At 44.3% G+C, this 16,301-nt stretch overlaps 1 protein-coding gene across 1 annotated transcript in view; it reads right to left on the bottom strand.

Annotated features, from left to right (window-relative positions):
- Positions 1-16,301, bottom strand: part of NHS (NHS actin remodeling regulator) — a 242,117-nt gene that overhangs the window by 17,477 nt on the left and 208,339 nt on the right. The window contains exons 2-3 of the mRNA XM_058018928.1: positions 5,874-6,026; positions 3,502-3,635 (exon numbers count right to left, since the gene is read on the bottom strand). Coding sequence (XP_057874911.1) covers positions 3,502-3,635; positions 5,874-6,026 — 287 coding nt within the window. The remainder of the gene's footprint in view (positions 1-3,501; positions 3,636-5,873; positions 6,027-16,301) is intronic.

The following is a 16,301-nucleotide window of genomic DNA, read 5'->3' as shown; positions in this document are numbered from 1 at the left end:
GAGAACCAGAAGGGATACGATGAAATTGAGATGCTGGGTTTGAAACAAACAAAAGCTGGATTTTCAAACAGATTTTTAAAGTCATTGTCACAGGATGCTCTTGAGGCTGAAGGTGTAAATTTGCTAAAAAATTATATTGAACAGGTCTCACAGTCAACTCAGAGAGGTTCTTTGGTGGCTGTTATTCTGTGTTTGATCTCTGGCCCAGGAACTCTGTAACCAGTTTCTGTATGAAACTGGAAGGCTAAATCATGGGACAATAAACAGCATAAACCATGCCCTGTTCTTATACTCTGTTCTGAAGGATCCCCTTCTGGCATTTGGGCTAAGTGGACATTTCATCAGCCAAATCAGGGCATTTCCTGTAACAAGAGTAGGCATGAAAGAGCCTATTCCATTTCTAGTTCTCTTTGTCCACAACAAAATGATCCTGTGATAGAACAGTCCAAAACGTCTTTCCAGACCCATTTATATTGGCATTACTTGCTTTGACCTTGAATTCATTTGTCCTTTCTTGGAATTTGTGGGACTTTGGCATCTTTCTCCCTGTGAACAGAGCTGTGATTAAAAGTGAATCTTCATCTGTTGTGACTGATTTTCTCTAGTTTTAGTATACAATGTGCAAGATCTTTGCAAGAGCTCATAGCCACCTAATTGGTAGCAGCAGCCAAAAGGTAAACACATAGGGAACCTTGACTCAGATTTAAGTGACCTGTTTTCTCAGTAATTTTCAGTAGTTGTAGTTCCCACAGGTTTCACAGTTGTAATATGAGCATTCCTCAAAATCAAAGTTCTTATTTGAGTATCTCAATACATGCATTTAACTTAGATAGCCAGTTGGGAAAAGTCAGACCGTGTAACTTTCAAAAATTTCCCAGCTTCTTGTTGATCCCTTTCCTAATTAAAAGAAACACAAAAAGGGGCTCTTTTGGTTGTGTAGTATTGCTCCCTTCAGCACCTTCCCAATGCATCAGAAGAGTGGAATACACACCATACTGCTGTGCCATGAATAAAAATTCTTGTGGATTTAGCATCTTTAGTTCCTGGATGACTTGCTGATACCATCAACTGGAATCAGATATCAAACATTACTGGCAGTCCCTGAAGCAGATAAACTCTTGCAGATGTCGGTCAAAAAAAAGCTTATGCCAGAAAGAGCAAGCTAGCCAATTACAGCATCCTCAGCTTTTTCTTGTAATGGTATCATTATATCATGAAGGATGGAACAATATCAATTAGCTATTCACTGCTGCAGTGTCTTGTAACAATCTCTGATTAATCTCTGCCAGACAGAACATTCGTGTGCAGCTTCATCTTGCCGTATTCTCTTTCAATTTTTAAGTTGCCCCATTTACGAGGGGTTTTCTCAGAAATTGGTCAAGGCACTTTGAAGTACTCTGTGTGCAGTGTTTTTGCAATTTCCAGAGCAGAACATTGCCAGATGCCTTGAAATCAACAGAACAACAGCCCTCCAAGAGCTCTTGTTTGCTTCTCCTTTGGGGAACACTGAACCCGGTCAGCTTCCAAAAGGAGGTCTGATATGGGTGGGCACAAAGTTTAATGTTTTCCTTCTTGAAAAGAAAAAGGTGGACTTTCCGATATAGCCAAGACATCTGCATTCAGCATGACTTAATTTTGTCAACTAATACAGGGCTCAGAGAGTTGCTCACTAGTTGTTATTATTTTGTGTTCCACAGATGGAAGTAATGTATAAAATGCACTGGTTGTTTTCCAAACACAGCAGAGATTCAGGCCTTTGAGCACTGTGTATGCAATTTCAAAAGAGATGCCTCGTTCCCCATCTGATAGTAAGAGAGCTTTATGTTCAATAGCCTGTCCAAACTATCATCTGTAACTGGTTTTGATCCTTAACATGGCATCACCTTCCCTTTACCTTTCAATGACTCTACCACAACACTAGCTCTGATGATGACTTATCACGAAGAAACAGGTAATCCTGCTTCTTCTTTCTGTCTTCAAACTCTCTTCTGTGCTGTCCTTTACCACCAGGATATCTCCTTTAAGTTGAATCATAAGGCCTGAAAACTTAACCTGTTCAAAGCAGTGATGGTGATGCTGTCCTCAAAATTAACCAGGTAAGCAGCCAAAAAGCTGAAACAGTCAAACTAATGCAAATCTTATTATGTATTTCATGCTTTTTAAATGAGAAACAGAACTTTTCCTATGGACTGATTGGCTGATATTTTGGTCCCTGGGCAGGTGTGACTCGTTTACACTGTGTCTTTTACACTGTGAGTGCTTTAGCATTATAGTATTTAAATATGGTTAATACAATGGATTAGGATGAATGCACTTGGATTTTTAAGTAAATGATGATTCAGTGTGGTGACTGAATCATCACTGAGCTTATAATGTACTCACAGGTGTAGCATCTCTTGAGATGCCAGTGTCCCTGACCTGGCAGATGCAGAGCAGACCTATCACAACCTGACCTAGAGCTGGCATTAAACAAACACTTCACTTAAAAGCCAAGTCCAGGTCTGACCTACACCTTTTAAATAATGCAATGGCTCTTAGTACAGGGCAAAATTAGCTACTCTGACACTTCTGTGAGTAAAACACCCAGAGCCACAGAAATACCAAAGTCCAGCTGAAGCCAGTGGGAATTATGAACCTAATCAGAATTAAAGCTGTCAATCTAGCATGTTTCTTTTAACAGTGATAAATACCATATTGTCAATACTAACTTGTGGGAATTATGAACCTAATCAGAATTAAAGCTGTCAATTTAGCATGTTTCTTTTAACAGTGATAAATACCATATTGTCAATACTAACTTGATTTCAAATCAATGCAGCAGTGAGAAGTGAGCACAGATATACAGGACCAGATCTTCAGCTGGAGTTCCTGCTTGGCTGGTTGTAAGGACACGTGTGAGACATGAAACATCTGAAAAACTGCATGGAGATGAACATTGCCAAACAGGACTATGAAAAGTGTGGCTTTTTGTAGCTGGGGTCATGGTCCTGAACCTCCTGCACAAACACAAGCCTCAAGCTGGCACTCAAAAGCCCTTGAACTCTTTGCTCGTGGCAATGCTAATGCCACAGGGCTGAAATTACAGCACTTTCTGAAATTATGGTAGGGTCCTCAAAGTGCTACCTCTACAGCCTGAGTGCTGAATTTGGAGGACTTGTGAAGGAAAGTGTGAATGAGAGCATTTGTTTGCTGGCCACGGGTAAAAAAGAAGAGGTTTCTGATTGAAAACTGCCACCCTGGGGTTTTGCCTTCCCCTTAATGTGCTGTTGTACGACCGTCCAGATGTTTGCATCTAGTAAATTCTCTTCATGGCAGGAATCCAGGAGCCTGGTTATGACCTTGTTGCTCCTGCTCCCTCTCTGTATTGCTTTGACAGTCTTTAAGGCCAGCTCTGTTGTACTGCATCAGCTTGGGGAGGGGGCACTTGTGAAGCACTGCCACACCTGGGTCCCACCATGCCAGAAATGTATTTGTATGTGGTAGCTGTAGTGAAAGACTTACTGGTAGGAAATGTCGGTCCTTTATCGCTTGCTTCTTTTGGCTGCAGATGGCAGGGAAGGGAGGAAAGGGGGGAGCCACCACAGCAATGGGGCCTTGGACTTTCTGCTCTCTGTTATCACCTCGGCTTCTATGTTCTGTTTTGGATGAGAAAGAAGACACAAGTCTTTCCAAGTGTTAAAAACATACAAATATCTCTACTAACAGCACAACAGAGACAGGTACAGGACAATGGACTCCAAAGACAAAGGTTCTTCCCCAGTGAGTGGTACAAATCATCCCTGTTGCAGCTGAAGGGGAGGAGCACTTAGTGGACATCTGTGTGCCCAGAAGAGCAATGCCCATACAGGGCACCCCAGCATATGCACTGCAGCTGAATTGCTCCCAGATGAGATTTACACCATTTATCCCAAGAGACAATGGAGCTCTCTTCTAGGCACTTGAGACCCAAGGCCTGATTTCCATCAGGAGCCTGCAGCTCCTATTGCCTTGAAATGTTGAGATGCAATAACTACACCTGCATCCTACCCATGTAAAATTTCCCCACTCTTAGGGGAAAAACCAGAAGCACAGCTCCAGGTGGGATTTTATTCCCTGGCTGCATGGCAGTGTTAGGTCCTGAGCATTGGCTTGACATCATGAAGGTTGTTGCAATGGTAATGCTCAGGTTCCAGCAAGAAGGAGACCATCCTGGGAAGGTCAAGATCTTTATCCACCCTGGGCCCACAGGAGTCTTCCTTCAGCATGGGCTCACAATATTCAGTCCTCTTCCAGCATCGGTCCCAACTCTCTGGAACCTTCCAAGTGAATGGGAGAATGGACTCATGGACTTCCCATCTTTAATTTTAGGTCACAGTTAGATAGTTGCTGTTTGCATGGAGTGCTGCTGAAAGGAGATAACATATTCACCTGCTCCACTAGCTGTGTTCCAGTCAACAATGTTTACTGCCAGCATAGTTGTTTTCTGACCTAAAATTTCATTTTTAATTGCTCCTGATTAAACAGATAAAGAGATAATGAAATTCTGATAGAAGAGAGAGTTGAGACACAATAAACATGTTTAGAATAAATTTCAGACTAAAATTTCATCGTCATGTATGCATGGAAAATAAGATACAGCAGCACATGACAAGGTGCCTGCTGAACCTGCACAGCTGCCCCATAAATTGTGGAGGATGGGAAATTGCCAAAATGAAGATTTGTAACTTTAAAATGATAGGACATTTTCTGGAGCTGCCTTCACATGATGCTGTCAGGATTTCTCCTGCCCACAAGATGGCAGGCAAAGATCAGCCTGGCTCTGGGACAACTGCAAAGCAGAGCTGCTGAGAACAGAAAAGAACTTCTCTATTCCAGCACTACTGTGGCTGCAATTTGGCTGTTTCACTCTCTGCCATGCCATGAAGACATAGTGCAGCGTGTTCCTGACCTAAAACCTGCAGAGACAGTCAAATGTGGTGATAAATTGGAATATCTTATCCAGCTAACAGATGCTCTGCAGTTCTAAGTAATCGATTATTATTATAAGCTAATAACAGTAATAAATGAGCAAGGCAATTAGAGCTGTTGGTGCAAAACACTTCAAGACAGGAGGCTGCTGCTGGATATTTTAAGTGTAACCTGCATGGGTTTTGTCCCTCTTTATGGCACAGAAGAAAGACAGGCTTGTTTGCCTGCTTTGTCTTATGTCTTGGTAATAATTTTCCCTTGGTTAGGTTCCCAGTGAAAATTGGCCTTTCCCCATCTTTTGCCTTCCCCTTAATGTGCTGTTGTAGGACCATTCAGATGTTTGCATCTAGTAAATTCTCTTTATGGCAGGAATCCAGGAGCCTGGTTATGACCCTGTTGCTCCTGCTCCCTCTCTGTATTGCTTTGAGACCACCGATCTGCAGTTTGTTAGGTGATGTAAGAAGATGTTCCCTAGCCTGGGAAGGGGAGACATGCCCAACCCTTCCAAGCCATCCAGGATATCTGTCACCTGACTTTCAGCTGCCACTCTTGAAGGGCACAGGCATCCTCCAGTATCATGCTTGGAAACCCTGAGCAGACAGCCCAGTTTCTGTGGAGACTGATACCACTGGGCTCCTGTTTCAGCCCTTGTGAGGGGGTTGGGACTAGATAATCTTTAAGGTCCCTTCAAACCCAAACCACCCAGTGATTCTACAGTTCTGTGATTTCTTAGCAGGAGCACCTAAGTCCCAGTGTGGATGAGCGCCCACAGTTCTGTGTGCCTGTGCCTGAGCATCCCTCTGCTGCCTGGAGTGGAGCCTGGAGAGGTGTTTGTGAGGATCTGGAGCAGGGGGAGCATCCCCCTACTGCCTGGAGTGGAGCCTGGAGAGGTGTTTGTGCGGATCTGGAGCAGGGGGAGCACCCACCTCTGCGCAGGGCTCGCAGGTGCTGCTTGGCGTGGCGGTGCAGCTCCTCCACGCAGGGTGGTCGGCTGGAGGGGAGGAAGATGTTTCTTTGCTGATGCCAAGGTGCTCGGTAGTAGACACTCAGTTTGCTCTCTGCATCAAGGTTGGAGACAGCTGTAGGATAAAAAATAGAGTGCAACATAAGACTTCCAGTCTCTCTTCCATCAACCTCGCTGAAAGGAAAGTTTTTGCTTGGAACTGTATTGTCAAGAACAGGCACTGGGTCTGTTACAGCACCTTCACTCTCAATAAAATAGCAGCAAACATTATCTTCTCTGTGTTTCCACATCATGTTATACCAGTTAGCCTTTAGGCAATGCCCTTTTACCAGATTGCAAATGGCTCCATGGAGGCAAGCAGGTGAAATGATACTATATCAGTTTCTTATATAAATGGACAAAGGGATAATAATTTTATAGGTACCAAAACAAAAATGCAAAGAAGCTATGCAGTCTTTCCACAGTGACATTTTGAGCAAAGGCAGTGGGAGGAATAGGTCTCCCATTTACTCATTCTCCTGCCAATGTGCTCTTTCACTACATCATGTTACACACAACTAGTTTCTGACACAGGTTGCTAGTTCACTGCCTGCTGGGGCGTAACAACTGAGATTAACTGCTTGCCCTGCTGGGAGACTTTGACAGTCACCTATCAAAAGAGGTTTCTTTAACAGACAGGGACTTCTGAAGGACAGGAACACTTCAGTTCCTCCAAAGAGAAATCCCAGAAGTCTGCCTCTGAAAATTACATGAATCAAGTCCACTAAAAGTTTGAGATAGTTTCTCAGGAGTGCTGGGACTCATGGGAGACCCATGGACTACTCCCAGCCTCAGGGTACACAGCAGATATTTTTCCAAGGGCTAAAGCAGGAGTGGAGGGCCATGGGAGATGCCAGCACTCTGCCCCAGCCAGCAGCAGGGAGCAGGCTCATCCTGAGCCCACACAGCACAGCAGAGCAGGTGGCACATCCTCAGGGTAGCACTGGGCTTGTTCCTTCTGCCACAGGCACTGATACAGACAGGCTCCAGTCCAATGCCAAGGAGCTGCTGCAGCTGCTGTGCTCACAGGACAGCACAGTGTGCCACAGGCACCCTCAGGCACAGGAGGTACCTCCTGGGCTCCCCTTCCCAGTCAGCAGCCAAAGAACCAGTGTGCCTCGTACTGGCCAAGCACTACCCTCCTTCCCATATCTGAGGGTCTCATCTACTTTCCTGCTTGTGCACTCTCTTAGCTTTTCTGAGGGGTAGCCAGTGCACCATGGCAGAGGATGGCTCTTTGGTGGAGATGCTTTGATCTTGTTTTGTGCCTTTCTTCAATGCAAAACAACATTCACTCAGCCTGAAGGCATAGCAGTGCTCTGTGTAGAGAAAGAACTGGGAAAGTACAGTTGGAGAAGAATAAAAGTGCAGACAGAAGAGGAGAAACCTAGGAACCATGCTGCCACGTGTGGGATAATGAGAGACTATCAGTTTCTTTGATTAGAAAAAAACCCCAGCAGTTCACCAAAATTTGCAGGTGCCATGATGGAGGTGGTGGTATGATATGATGAACAGACCTGCTGAAGTTCAGGTTCTCAGAGGTTCAGCAAAAATGAAGGGACCCCAGACTCTCTGTCTGGTAGGGAGCCTTGCTTTGCTTATCAGTGGATTTTTGCAGGTGGGGTTTCAGTCATTTTTCAGCACATTTTTAGTGCTGCTCCATACGACTGGCATGGTGTCAGTGCAAGGAATGGCACAGGGGGGAGAAAAAATGATAGAGGAGGAAGGTAGTAGGATGAATGATGGCAACCTGTCAGTGCTTGTTCATCATGAGGATTTACTAATTAAATTTTTGACATTGCAAAAACATAATGTTGCCAAATTGCAGGCAGAGCTTTTGATGGCTTGTCTGTCTGTTACCACTGCAGTAGGGAAATGCCTCACTCACAGGAGCTGATTTTGTATCTCCTTTACCCCTTGAAGGTAACAAAGCACTATGTCTGCTTTACATACAAGGTATGAGCCACAAAGGCCCTGATCCTGTTCTGAGCCACACTTCCTCCTTGGGAATCTCAGCTCAAGACAAAAATTTGTAGGCAGTAGTAATGATACCCCACCCATTCTTTGTATTGCCTAGGGCATGTGATATTCCTGATCACACAATGTACCCTGGAGGCTCCTGAAAAGGCAGGCACAAGCAGTTCCTTCCTACTCCCAGAAAAATCTGTCTAGACTGAAGTGCTGGTAGTTGTCTGTGATGAATATCAGTAAGTGAGTGGAAAGTTTTACCTACTTACAAAATTTTAAGACATTTCATCAGACTAAAATAGATTCTGCTGCAAAATTTAGCTTGTAGAAAGCTCTTTCGGTCTTAGCAACGGTGTTTTACAAATAGGAGTAGGAATTGGGTTAATATACTTTGTGTGAGACTTAGAAATGAAACCAAGTTCATGCAAGCTGTGCTACACACCTACTGTTGCAAACACACATTGCTGTTGACAGATGAAATAGCATAACCTCTTAGCCACCCAACAAGTGTCCCTTAGCCAGCAGAGCTGTGCAGAGTGCTGTCCCAGGAGAAAAACCACAAATACATTGCTTATCTTCAAATGATAGAGCATTAAGAAGCTTACAGTGCCCTGTGCTATGGCCCCAGCCAGCACCCATCCATGTCTTCTCACCTTTCCCTGCAGGAGCTCTGATTCATGGTAACAGGGAATGTACCCCCCTGACACCAAGAAAACAGAAATACTGCACAATACTCACTGAACTGACCAGTCCTTTAAAATACTCCAAAGTTGGAGTGGATTTTCTAGGAGGTCCAGAATGGAAACCAAAAGTGCTTGCAGAAAAAGCTGCAAGGGGATGAATGTTCCCAGCCTGCAGCGGGGGAGAAGCTCAGAGGGAGGGAGCAGCACTGGGTAGGGTGGAGGACAATGCTGGCCCAAGGATAAGTCAGTAAGTATAAACTCACAATGAATGCAGTTATTCTGAATGTTTGTGGAACAGCATCCCAACCTCAGAGCAGCAAAACTCTGAAAAAATCTTCTGGAAAGAAGTAAGAGGGAAAAAGCTAACCAGTGAGTAAAAGCCTGCCAAAAAAAAGGACCTGCTTCCATTTCATTGCTGGCACATTGTCCTTTGCATGTCCCTCCCTGTCCTTTGCACATTGCCTGTTCTTCTGCAATGACATTTTGCCTCGCCCTCACTGATTGCCCCTGGGAGCTGGGCACCATTGCTGGGAGCTGAAGCCAGAGGATGCAGCCACAGGAGTGGACTGTGAGCTTTAAGGACTACTGAACATCTAATTTTCTTCACAGGACTGAATCTCTTACTTCCACTAAAAGAAAAAAACCACCCCTGTGGTAATTCAGCAAACAAAGACCACAGGGCTGAGATCTAGAAGAAATGTGCAGTCAAAGCTTTACCATATGCTTCTGCTAGGAGCTGGCATTAAATAGTAAGGCTCCCTATATCTCTGTTCTGTGAAATGAGGATAAGGTATCTCTTTCAGCCAGCACTTCCTTCACTCAGTGTCTTACACTGCAGGCTGTTTTTACAACGCTGAGCCTGTGCGTGGCTGTAGCCCCTCAGCATCATCGTAACATGCATAATAAATAAAGCAATACAGAAACTGTAAAGCCACAGTCTTTAAATGATTAACAGCTGGACATCACACTGAATGAGAAAAAAGCCGATACAGGGATAGGAAATGCTACATTTCAGGCATCAGATATAGTCTGTTAACATAATTTTAGTGTGTGCTTCGATCAATTTAGACTATACAAAGTGAATTACATAAACTGTCACTACATTTCATTCCTGAGTTAAAGTAATTGTTTTGTTGGGTTTTTTTTTTTTTTTTGTCTTGTGGGATGACAAAATGACAAGAGATCATTTAAATGGGTTCTCTATTCCATTCTGGGGATCCATTAACACTGGCCGGTTTCCTAACAACCAATGTCAAACAGATATACACTAATGGCTCTTCTCAAGAGAAGATTTTTGAAGATTTCCAAATAGCTGTTTTATTGAAGTGGATCATATTTATAATGTACAGACCTTTCTCATCTTCACGTCCTCTCATTCTCTCCCTCTTTTAGCCAAGCAGAAAAAGGATCCTGCCATGGCAGAGCTGGATGTGGATGCTTGAAGGTTGTGCGGCTTTAGTGCACTCAGGCGTGGTTGTTCTAATAATAACACCACAAAGGCCAAGCAAGAAAGATTTCTGCTCTATTTATTTGATAGATCCAGGGGTTTCCCCCCACAACTCCGTCTGCTTCTACAGACACTTGCCTCCCCCCTTCTCAGACCCTTCTGTTACTCAACTTTCTATTATTTCTGTGTGTATTATAGTTGCTATTATCTGTCAGGGGAAGAAAGAAAAAAAAGATAATTTCCTATATTTCCTGGTTCAGAGAGAAAACAAGATTTGTTGTAAGGTGTGAAGAAGTGTGCAGCCTGGAGGGAATTGGAGCAGAGAGCAAGGAGGTTGCCTGCATGTGAAGGGCCAGCACCCAGAGCTGTCAGCCCTGAATTCTGCACAGGCAAAGCTGAACTGGCAGCTGCCGAATCCTTGTTAAAGTATCCAGGTTCTGAAAGACAAAACCCAAAATTTAAAAGGATCAGACTAGTGAATAAGCCTATTCCAGAGCCCAGTTATGCTTAAGAGAGGCTGTAATGAGCCAAGCCCTTTGCAGGAGGCAGAGGTGCTGAGGGCTGTGCACTTAGTAAAACCTCTTTGCCCACCCTGCTGCAGGGGTGCAGGATGCACCCAAAAGTTGCTGTGGCCAGCAGCCCCATGCCAGGCTCTGCTTAGGAAAGTGCTTCTTCTCCAGCATTAAGGTGGTTGACCTGTCATTTCAGCATATGCCATTTTTTCTAGCTATTTCATGTAAAAATGGTGAGGTTTTCTTGTGTGATTCAATGTCATAAGGAAGCTGGATGTTCATCCAGCTTTGCATAGATAGGCCTATGCCAGCAGCAGCAGAATTCAATGTGATCAGCCTCTTCCTCAGCTACTGCCCAGGTCAGCAGTGAGCTACTGCCTGCTGCGTTGGTGTGCAAAACATTGCAAGAAAATTAATTCTGAGGAAGACCAGATTATCTCAAAAACTAGGCAGCCTGGCAGCACATCCAACTTCATCATGCAATTTAGTGCATAAATGTTTCATTGAGGCAAGTGCTGAGTGTGATGTGAATTTTATTTATAGCCAGCCCTGTATGTCCTGAATGTACACTTCCCCCAATGTACTCTTGTAACCACTGGAGCACTCAGGGGGTTTAAGCCTACAACACTGGTAAAAATCTAGAGTTGCTTCTTTGCTGTTCATGTCCCACATCCATCAGCAAGCTCAGTATTTGAAAAGCAGCTCCCTCTGCAGCTGCCACTTCCCAGTGATGGCAAAAAGGGAGTGCCAGCCTTACCCAGCAGGGACACTGGAGTCTGGAACTCCTTGAAGGTGGGACAATCATTCTGTTTTCAACAATTGTGTTCCCTCCCAGCCATGCATATATGCAGACATTTCCCTATTTGCCACTGGCAAACCCCACCAACAGGAACTGCAGTACTATTTGGATGAGCTACTTTCCTGTCCCATCTTTATTAACAATTGAAAGATGCCTATGCAAAGGGAGTGTGTTGGTGGGGCTGCTGTTCATTGCAAATAACACTACTGGCTTGTCAGCTTATCCAGCAGCCAGCTGAACAATGGCAACCTTACCATAACTTCAGTGAGTACACCTACAAGCATGGGTATGCACACAATTCCCCTCATAACTCTAGGAAAAAGTACCAAGTAACTGCAGCTAGAAACTGGGACATAGCCCAGTGCCCTTGGGAACCCTGGTCACCCTAGCAGGGGCAGGATGCCATGCTCCTTCCCCACCAAGTCAGTGCCAGAGCAGCACCTGAGAATGATGGGTTAATCTTCTAAAGCTCGTTTGCTGGGGCAGGGACATCAGATGGTGGGAATGTGACAGGCACTCTGGTTCCTTGGCACTGCAGAGGCTGCTGAGGACCCTGCCTGTGCTTCCCAGTCCATCTCTTCCCTGGGAAGCTGTCTGTGGGACAGTCCTTCTCTTCCCTGGGACAGGTGAGAAATGAGGCAGGTCTTCACAGAGCTTTCCAAGCACATCTCTCATGTGAGACAAGAGATGCTCAACTCAATGAAAGAAAAAACTGCATGCCAAGCCCCTTGTGTCCTCACCAACCAAGTACATCTTTGGGATTTGTTCAGGGTCTTGATAGGGTGCCCCCATCCTTGGCCACATCTTTTGTTCCTGTTTTCCTGGTGTATTCTGTCATTTGTGAGGATGCCTTTCAGGGCAGACATTTCCCTTTCAGTCTTCCCAGTGCCCAGTGTCACAGGGCCATGGGTGACTGATGACCCACTTTAGATGGTTTGCTCCTTGACTACTTCTCTCTGGGAGCCTGTGCTGGAAAACACGGTTTGTAATAGCCTTGTGCATCATTATTTCTCATTGCTTTTATCAGGGCAGAAATTCAGAATATTTCTGAAGAGGTTTTGTGTTGAGCAGCCTGAGTTCGGGATGGATGTGAGTGGAAAGCTCCAGTGACACAGACCCCAAGAGATGGTTTGGGCAACCGGTCTGGACCTGAAGCCTGGATCACCACATCTGCCCTGCCACTGGCACATGCAAATCAAAGCCAGTGCAACTGCGTCTGTGCAGGCTGCAGCCGCCCTCCAGAAAAACAGGAGGGGAGACATGACAAAACAAGTTAAGTCTTTAGCTACATGTGGGCAACAGCATGAGTACAATTATTATTCTGTTCTGCACTCATGGGCAGACAATTTAGCAAATTTTTCAAACTCAAGCAAAAAGGCAGAAACCTCACTGACAGCAGAATCTGTTGAGAAAGACCACAATCTTTTATGCTCTTTGTATTGTTTTATTTCCTGCCAATACAGTGAAACCTCTCATGTTTCAATCACAGTTTCTTAGCACATCCCTGTGGCATTTTTCTGCCTTGCATTATGCTACACATGGAAAAAACAGCTATTCAGGAGAAAAAAGGGCAAGTGGGCAAAACCCCATATTTGTCATTCAGGTAGCAGGAGAGATTAAGATACTGGAAAGCATATGATTTGGATGTCATTTCCATGAGCAGATCCCTGAATTTTGCATTTACCTGATGTTTGGTTGACTGGCACAACAGACATAATTCAAGAGGGCTGGGAGGCGTGTGGTTCTTAGACACGTAAGAAGATTAGGCTGTTAAGCAATATGCACTTATGTGAAGAGTACCACATGCTAATCCCATTCTTGGCTTTGCTGTTTTCAATCACTGCTGGTGGTGTTTGAACATAATTTAAACTGCTTTTCCTAACTCTGTCAAATATGTTACAGTGGCCAGAATGGAACTTCATATTTCAAAGTATTTCAAAGCTGTCGCTGCAGGATAGACAATAACCTCTTAGAAATACAGAGTGCTTTATATGTTCAAGCCTCCATTCCTGTGAAGTTTCTCTAGCCAGCAATTTCTTCCTCTCCTTTTATTCCTGTTCTCAGGTCTGTGCTTTACACAGCCTCCAAGAGTGCCCAGCGGGTAATGGTAAAAGGCAGACAACATGGCAGTGCTGCCTGGCAAGCTTAAGGCTGCAGTCAGGTCAGTTATTCTGCAGGAATATTAATTTAATATTCAATTCAGATTGCTGTCATGATCCATGAGAAAAAGACCCAACTAGCCAGTAAAATAGTGAAGGCATAGACAGTCTTAGACAAAAAACCAAACCAGAACTATTTTAAGGTTACTGGACCTATGATAAGGATGGATTGTTACAGCAGGGATGATGTGACATCCCACATACACCCACATGTCTATGTATTTGTGTACACACACACACTTCAGAGCATGGAACTGATATCAGTGTCCCAAGGGAGCCCTTTCAGCCCTACATCCCTAATTAGTTGAAAGCACTTCTTTCAATCTGACACACTTTCAGTGCTTGTCAACACAGATTTCTTCCTGTGTTGGCCATTCACATTATTCCCACTCTGGATATGCAGAGAGATGAAGTCTCATATCTCCAGCAGAGTAGTGTGTGGTCTTGATAGCACACTTTGTAAGTATGCTTTTAGATATCCTTTGCAATTCTCTCCCACTGCTCTGCTATTTTTCTCCTGTACTGACTCAGCCCAAATCACTACTAAGCTTGCCTGAGTTGCTCCAGCAGGTCACCATAATGCTTTCCTTTTGATCACACAGAAGTGTGCTGTTCACTGTGATGTTGCTCTCAGATCAGTCACCTTGATTTCATGTGCCAGCACTCAAGAACAAAGCTCTACAAAATTCCTTTACTATTCTACCTACCTTAGTTAATGCTTACCATCAGGATCTGGTGGAAAAAAACCATCCTATGGACAGTTTTATGTTAGGTCAAACTGTTTTTTTATGGTAGGTCAAACTAGGTCAAGCACTTTTAGGGTATCCTGCCTATTTCTGTACTCAAAACATTCAATTTCCCTGCATATTTCTGTCTGAATATTTGCACCTAAAGTGGTTGTTTTCAAGTAACAGCCTTTTGAGTCTATGCTGAGCATCTTCTTTTCAAGAAGGGCAGAGACTTGATCATTGCAGCACCTGTTTCCACATCAGCATGCACAGTATGAACCTCTCCACATTTGTGAACACAGAGACCATCAGTAAAACATCATGAACCTTGAAAAAGCACACTGGAAGATGACACTCAACAAAGAATATGCTGTGCTTGCCATATTGGAAGGTAAGAGTCAGATGACTTATTCAAAGTACAGCAAATATATTACTGTTTTCCTTGATATTTTCAAAAACTACAACCTTCTAAGACTTAGTCTCCGTACCTTCTCTTGATTCTCAGAAGCAGCATTTAGAATCAAAGATGCCATTTTGCACAGAAAATGAATGAGCTGGGTCCCTCTTCCCTTCCACTGGCACTGCCTGTAGGCTGAGGAATCAACCCCCAGGAGTCAGGAACAACAAGCCATGTGTGAGTAGTAGAGAGGGGCTCATATTTCACACTTCTTCCCTCCCATCAGTCTTTTTCAGTGTGCTTGGCTAGATGCCTTGGATGCCAATTAACTGCAAGTCGAGGTAAGTAGCAACAGTTCCTTCCAATTCTATTCAGTAAATACTGTGCAATACTATGTAGATAAATACTGTTACATCATGTCCCTTCAAATTACTCACAGCCCTTCAGGGGAAGACAGAAAGTCAAGCATCTCAGGGGGACCAAAAGCAACTATTTTTTTTTTCTTCCTCCAGAGAAGTATTCTTGCTGCTCCTGTAGCTCCATAAATCTGTTTTGCAGAGGGACTGAGAGACCTGGCTCTGTCTCTCTCTCCCTATCTCAGAATAGGTTCCTCCCCAGAATGGTAAGGCAGTGTGTTTCTTGGGACAGGCAACAAAAATCCCACACTCTCCTCCCCAAGGTCTCTCTGGAGCCACCCTGATGGTGGCCCAGAGCTGGCTGGCACAGGGGTGCAGTGACAGATGCAGTTCAAGGTGCAGCTCTGGGTTCTTCCAGACAGCTCTTCCCCAGTCTCAGTAAATATCCAAGTCCTCCCCTACCAGCCTCCTCAGATCTGGCTCTGGCTCCCAAGCCATTTGCTTGAAGCCCAGTTTTAGACAACCATCTGAATTAGCCCACAAACCACAGAACCACAGACTGGACTGGGCTGTGAGTGACCTTAGAGATCACCCAGTTCCAGCTTCTCTCTGTGGGCAAGAACAGCTTTCATTGGAGCAGATTGCTCTGGCCAGGAGACGGGTCCCCTTTCCCCAGTCCCACTTCTGACAGGACACTTGTGTTAAACATTTCAGCAAACTGGGCTGTAAGAGTTCAGAGAAGCACACTGAGAACAAGGCCAGCTGAACTGCAGAGTTTCATTTGTTGAAACAATAGGGAACACAATCCTTTTGTTTGGTAAGGGGAAGGAGAGATGCCTGAAAAAAGAGATTTATGCCCCTTTCACTTCTATACTTTCTCAAGGGAATTGTTTTTAATGAAAAAATCTGATTAGGATTTAGGGAAGCTTAGAATTCTTGTGAGTCCCTTCCACCCATCCTGTGATGCCCAGCACATGTTCCTGCACCTCTCACTGCCAGAGCTCCAGCTCTTACCCAGGAATTGCAGCCTCTCCCCTCCAGGCCTTCTGGGTTTGAAATCAGCCCTTCATCCATAAAGCATGGATGTGTTACAATATATGGAATGGCCTGTATTACTTACAAGACTTTCTATACACAGACAAAAAGACTTTCTATACAAAGAACCGAGATACACTGGGTGACTTTTTAAAGAAACCCATCTAGACAACATTTGGAAACTCTGTCAGTGATGTTGTATATCTAGGCTGCAGGATGAATAACTTATGTCAAGATAAATTATTTTCTCACTGTTGTTATTATTTG

The sequence above is a fragment of the Melospiza georgiana genome, chromosome 2 (genome assembly GCF_028018845.1).
Source record: "Melospiza georgiana isolate bMelGeo1 chromosome 2, bMelGeo1.pri, whole genome shotgun sequence".
Lineage (NCBI taxonomy): Eukaryota > Metazoa > Chordata > Aves > Passeriformes > Passerellidae > Melospiza > Melospiza georgiana.
Note: the sequence above shows the minus strand (reverse complement) of the source record. Positions and strands in the feature narration are given on the sequence as shown.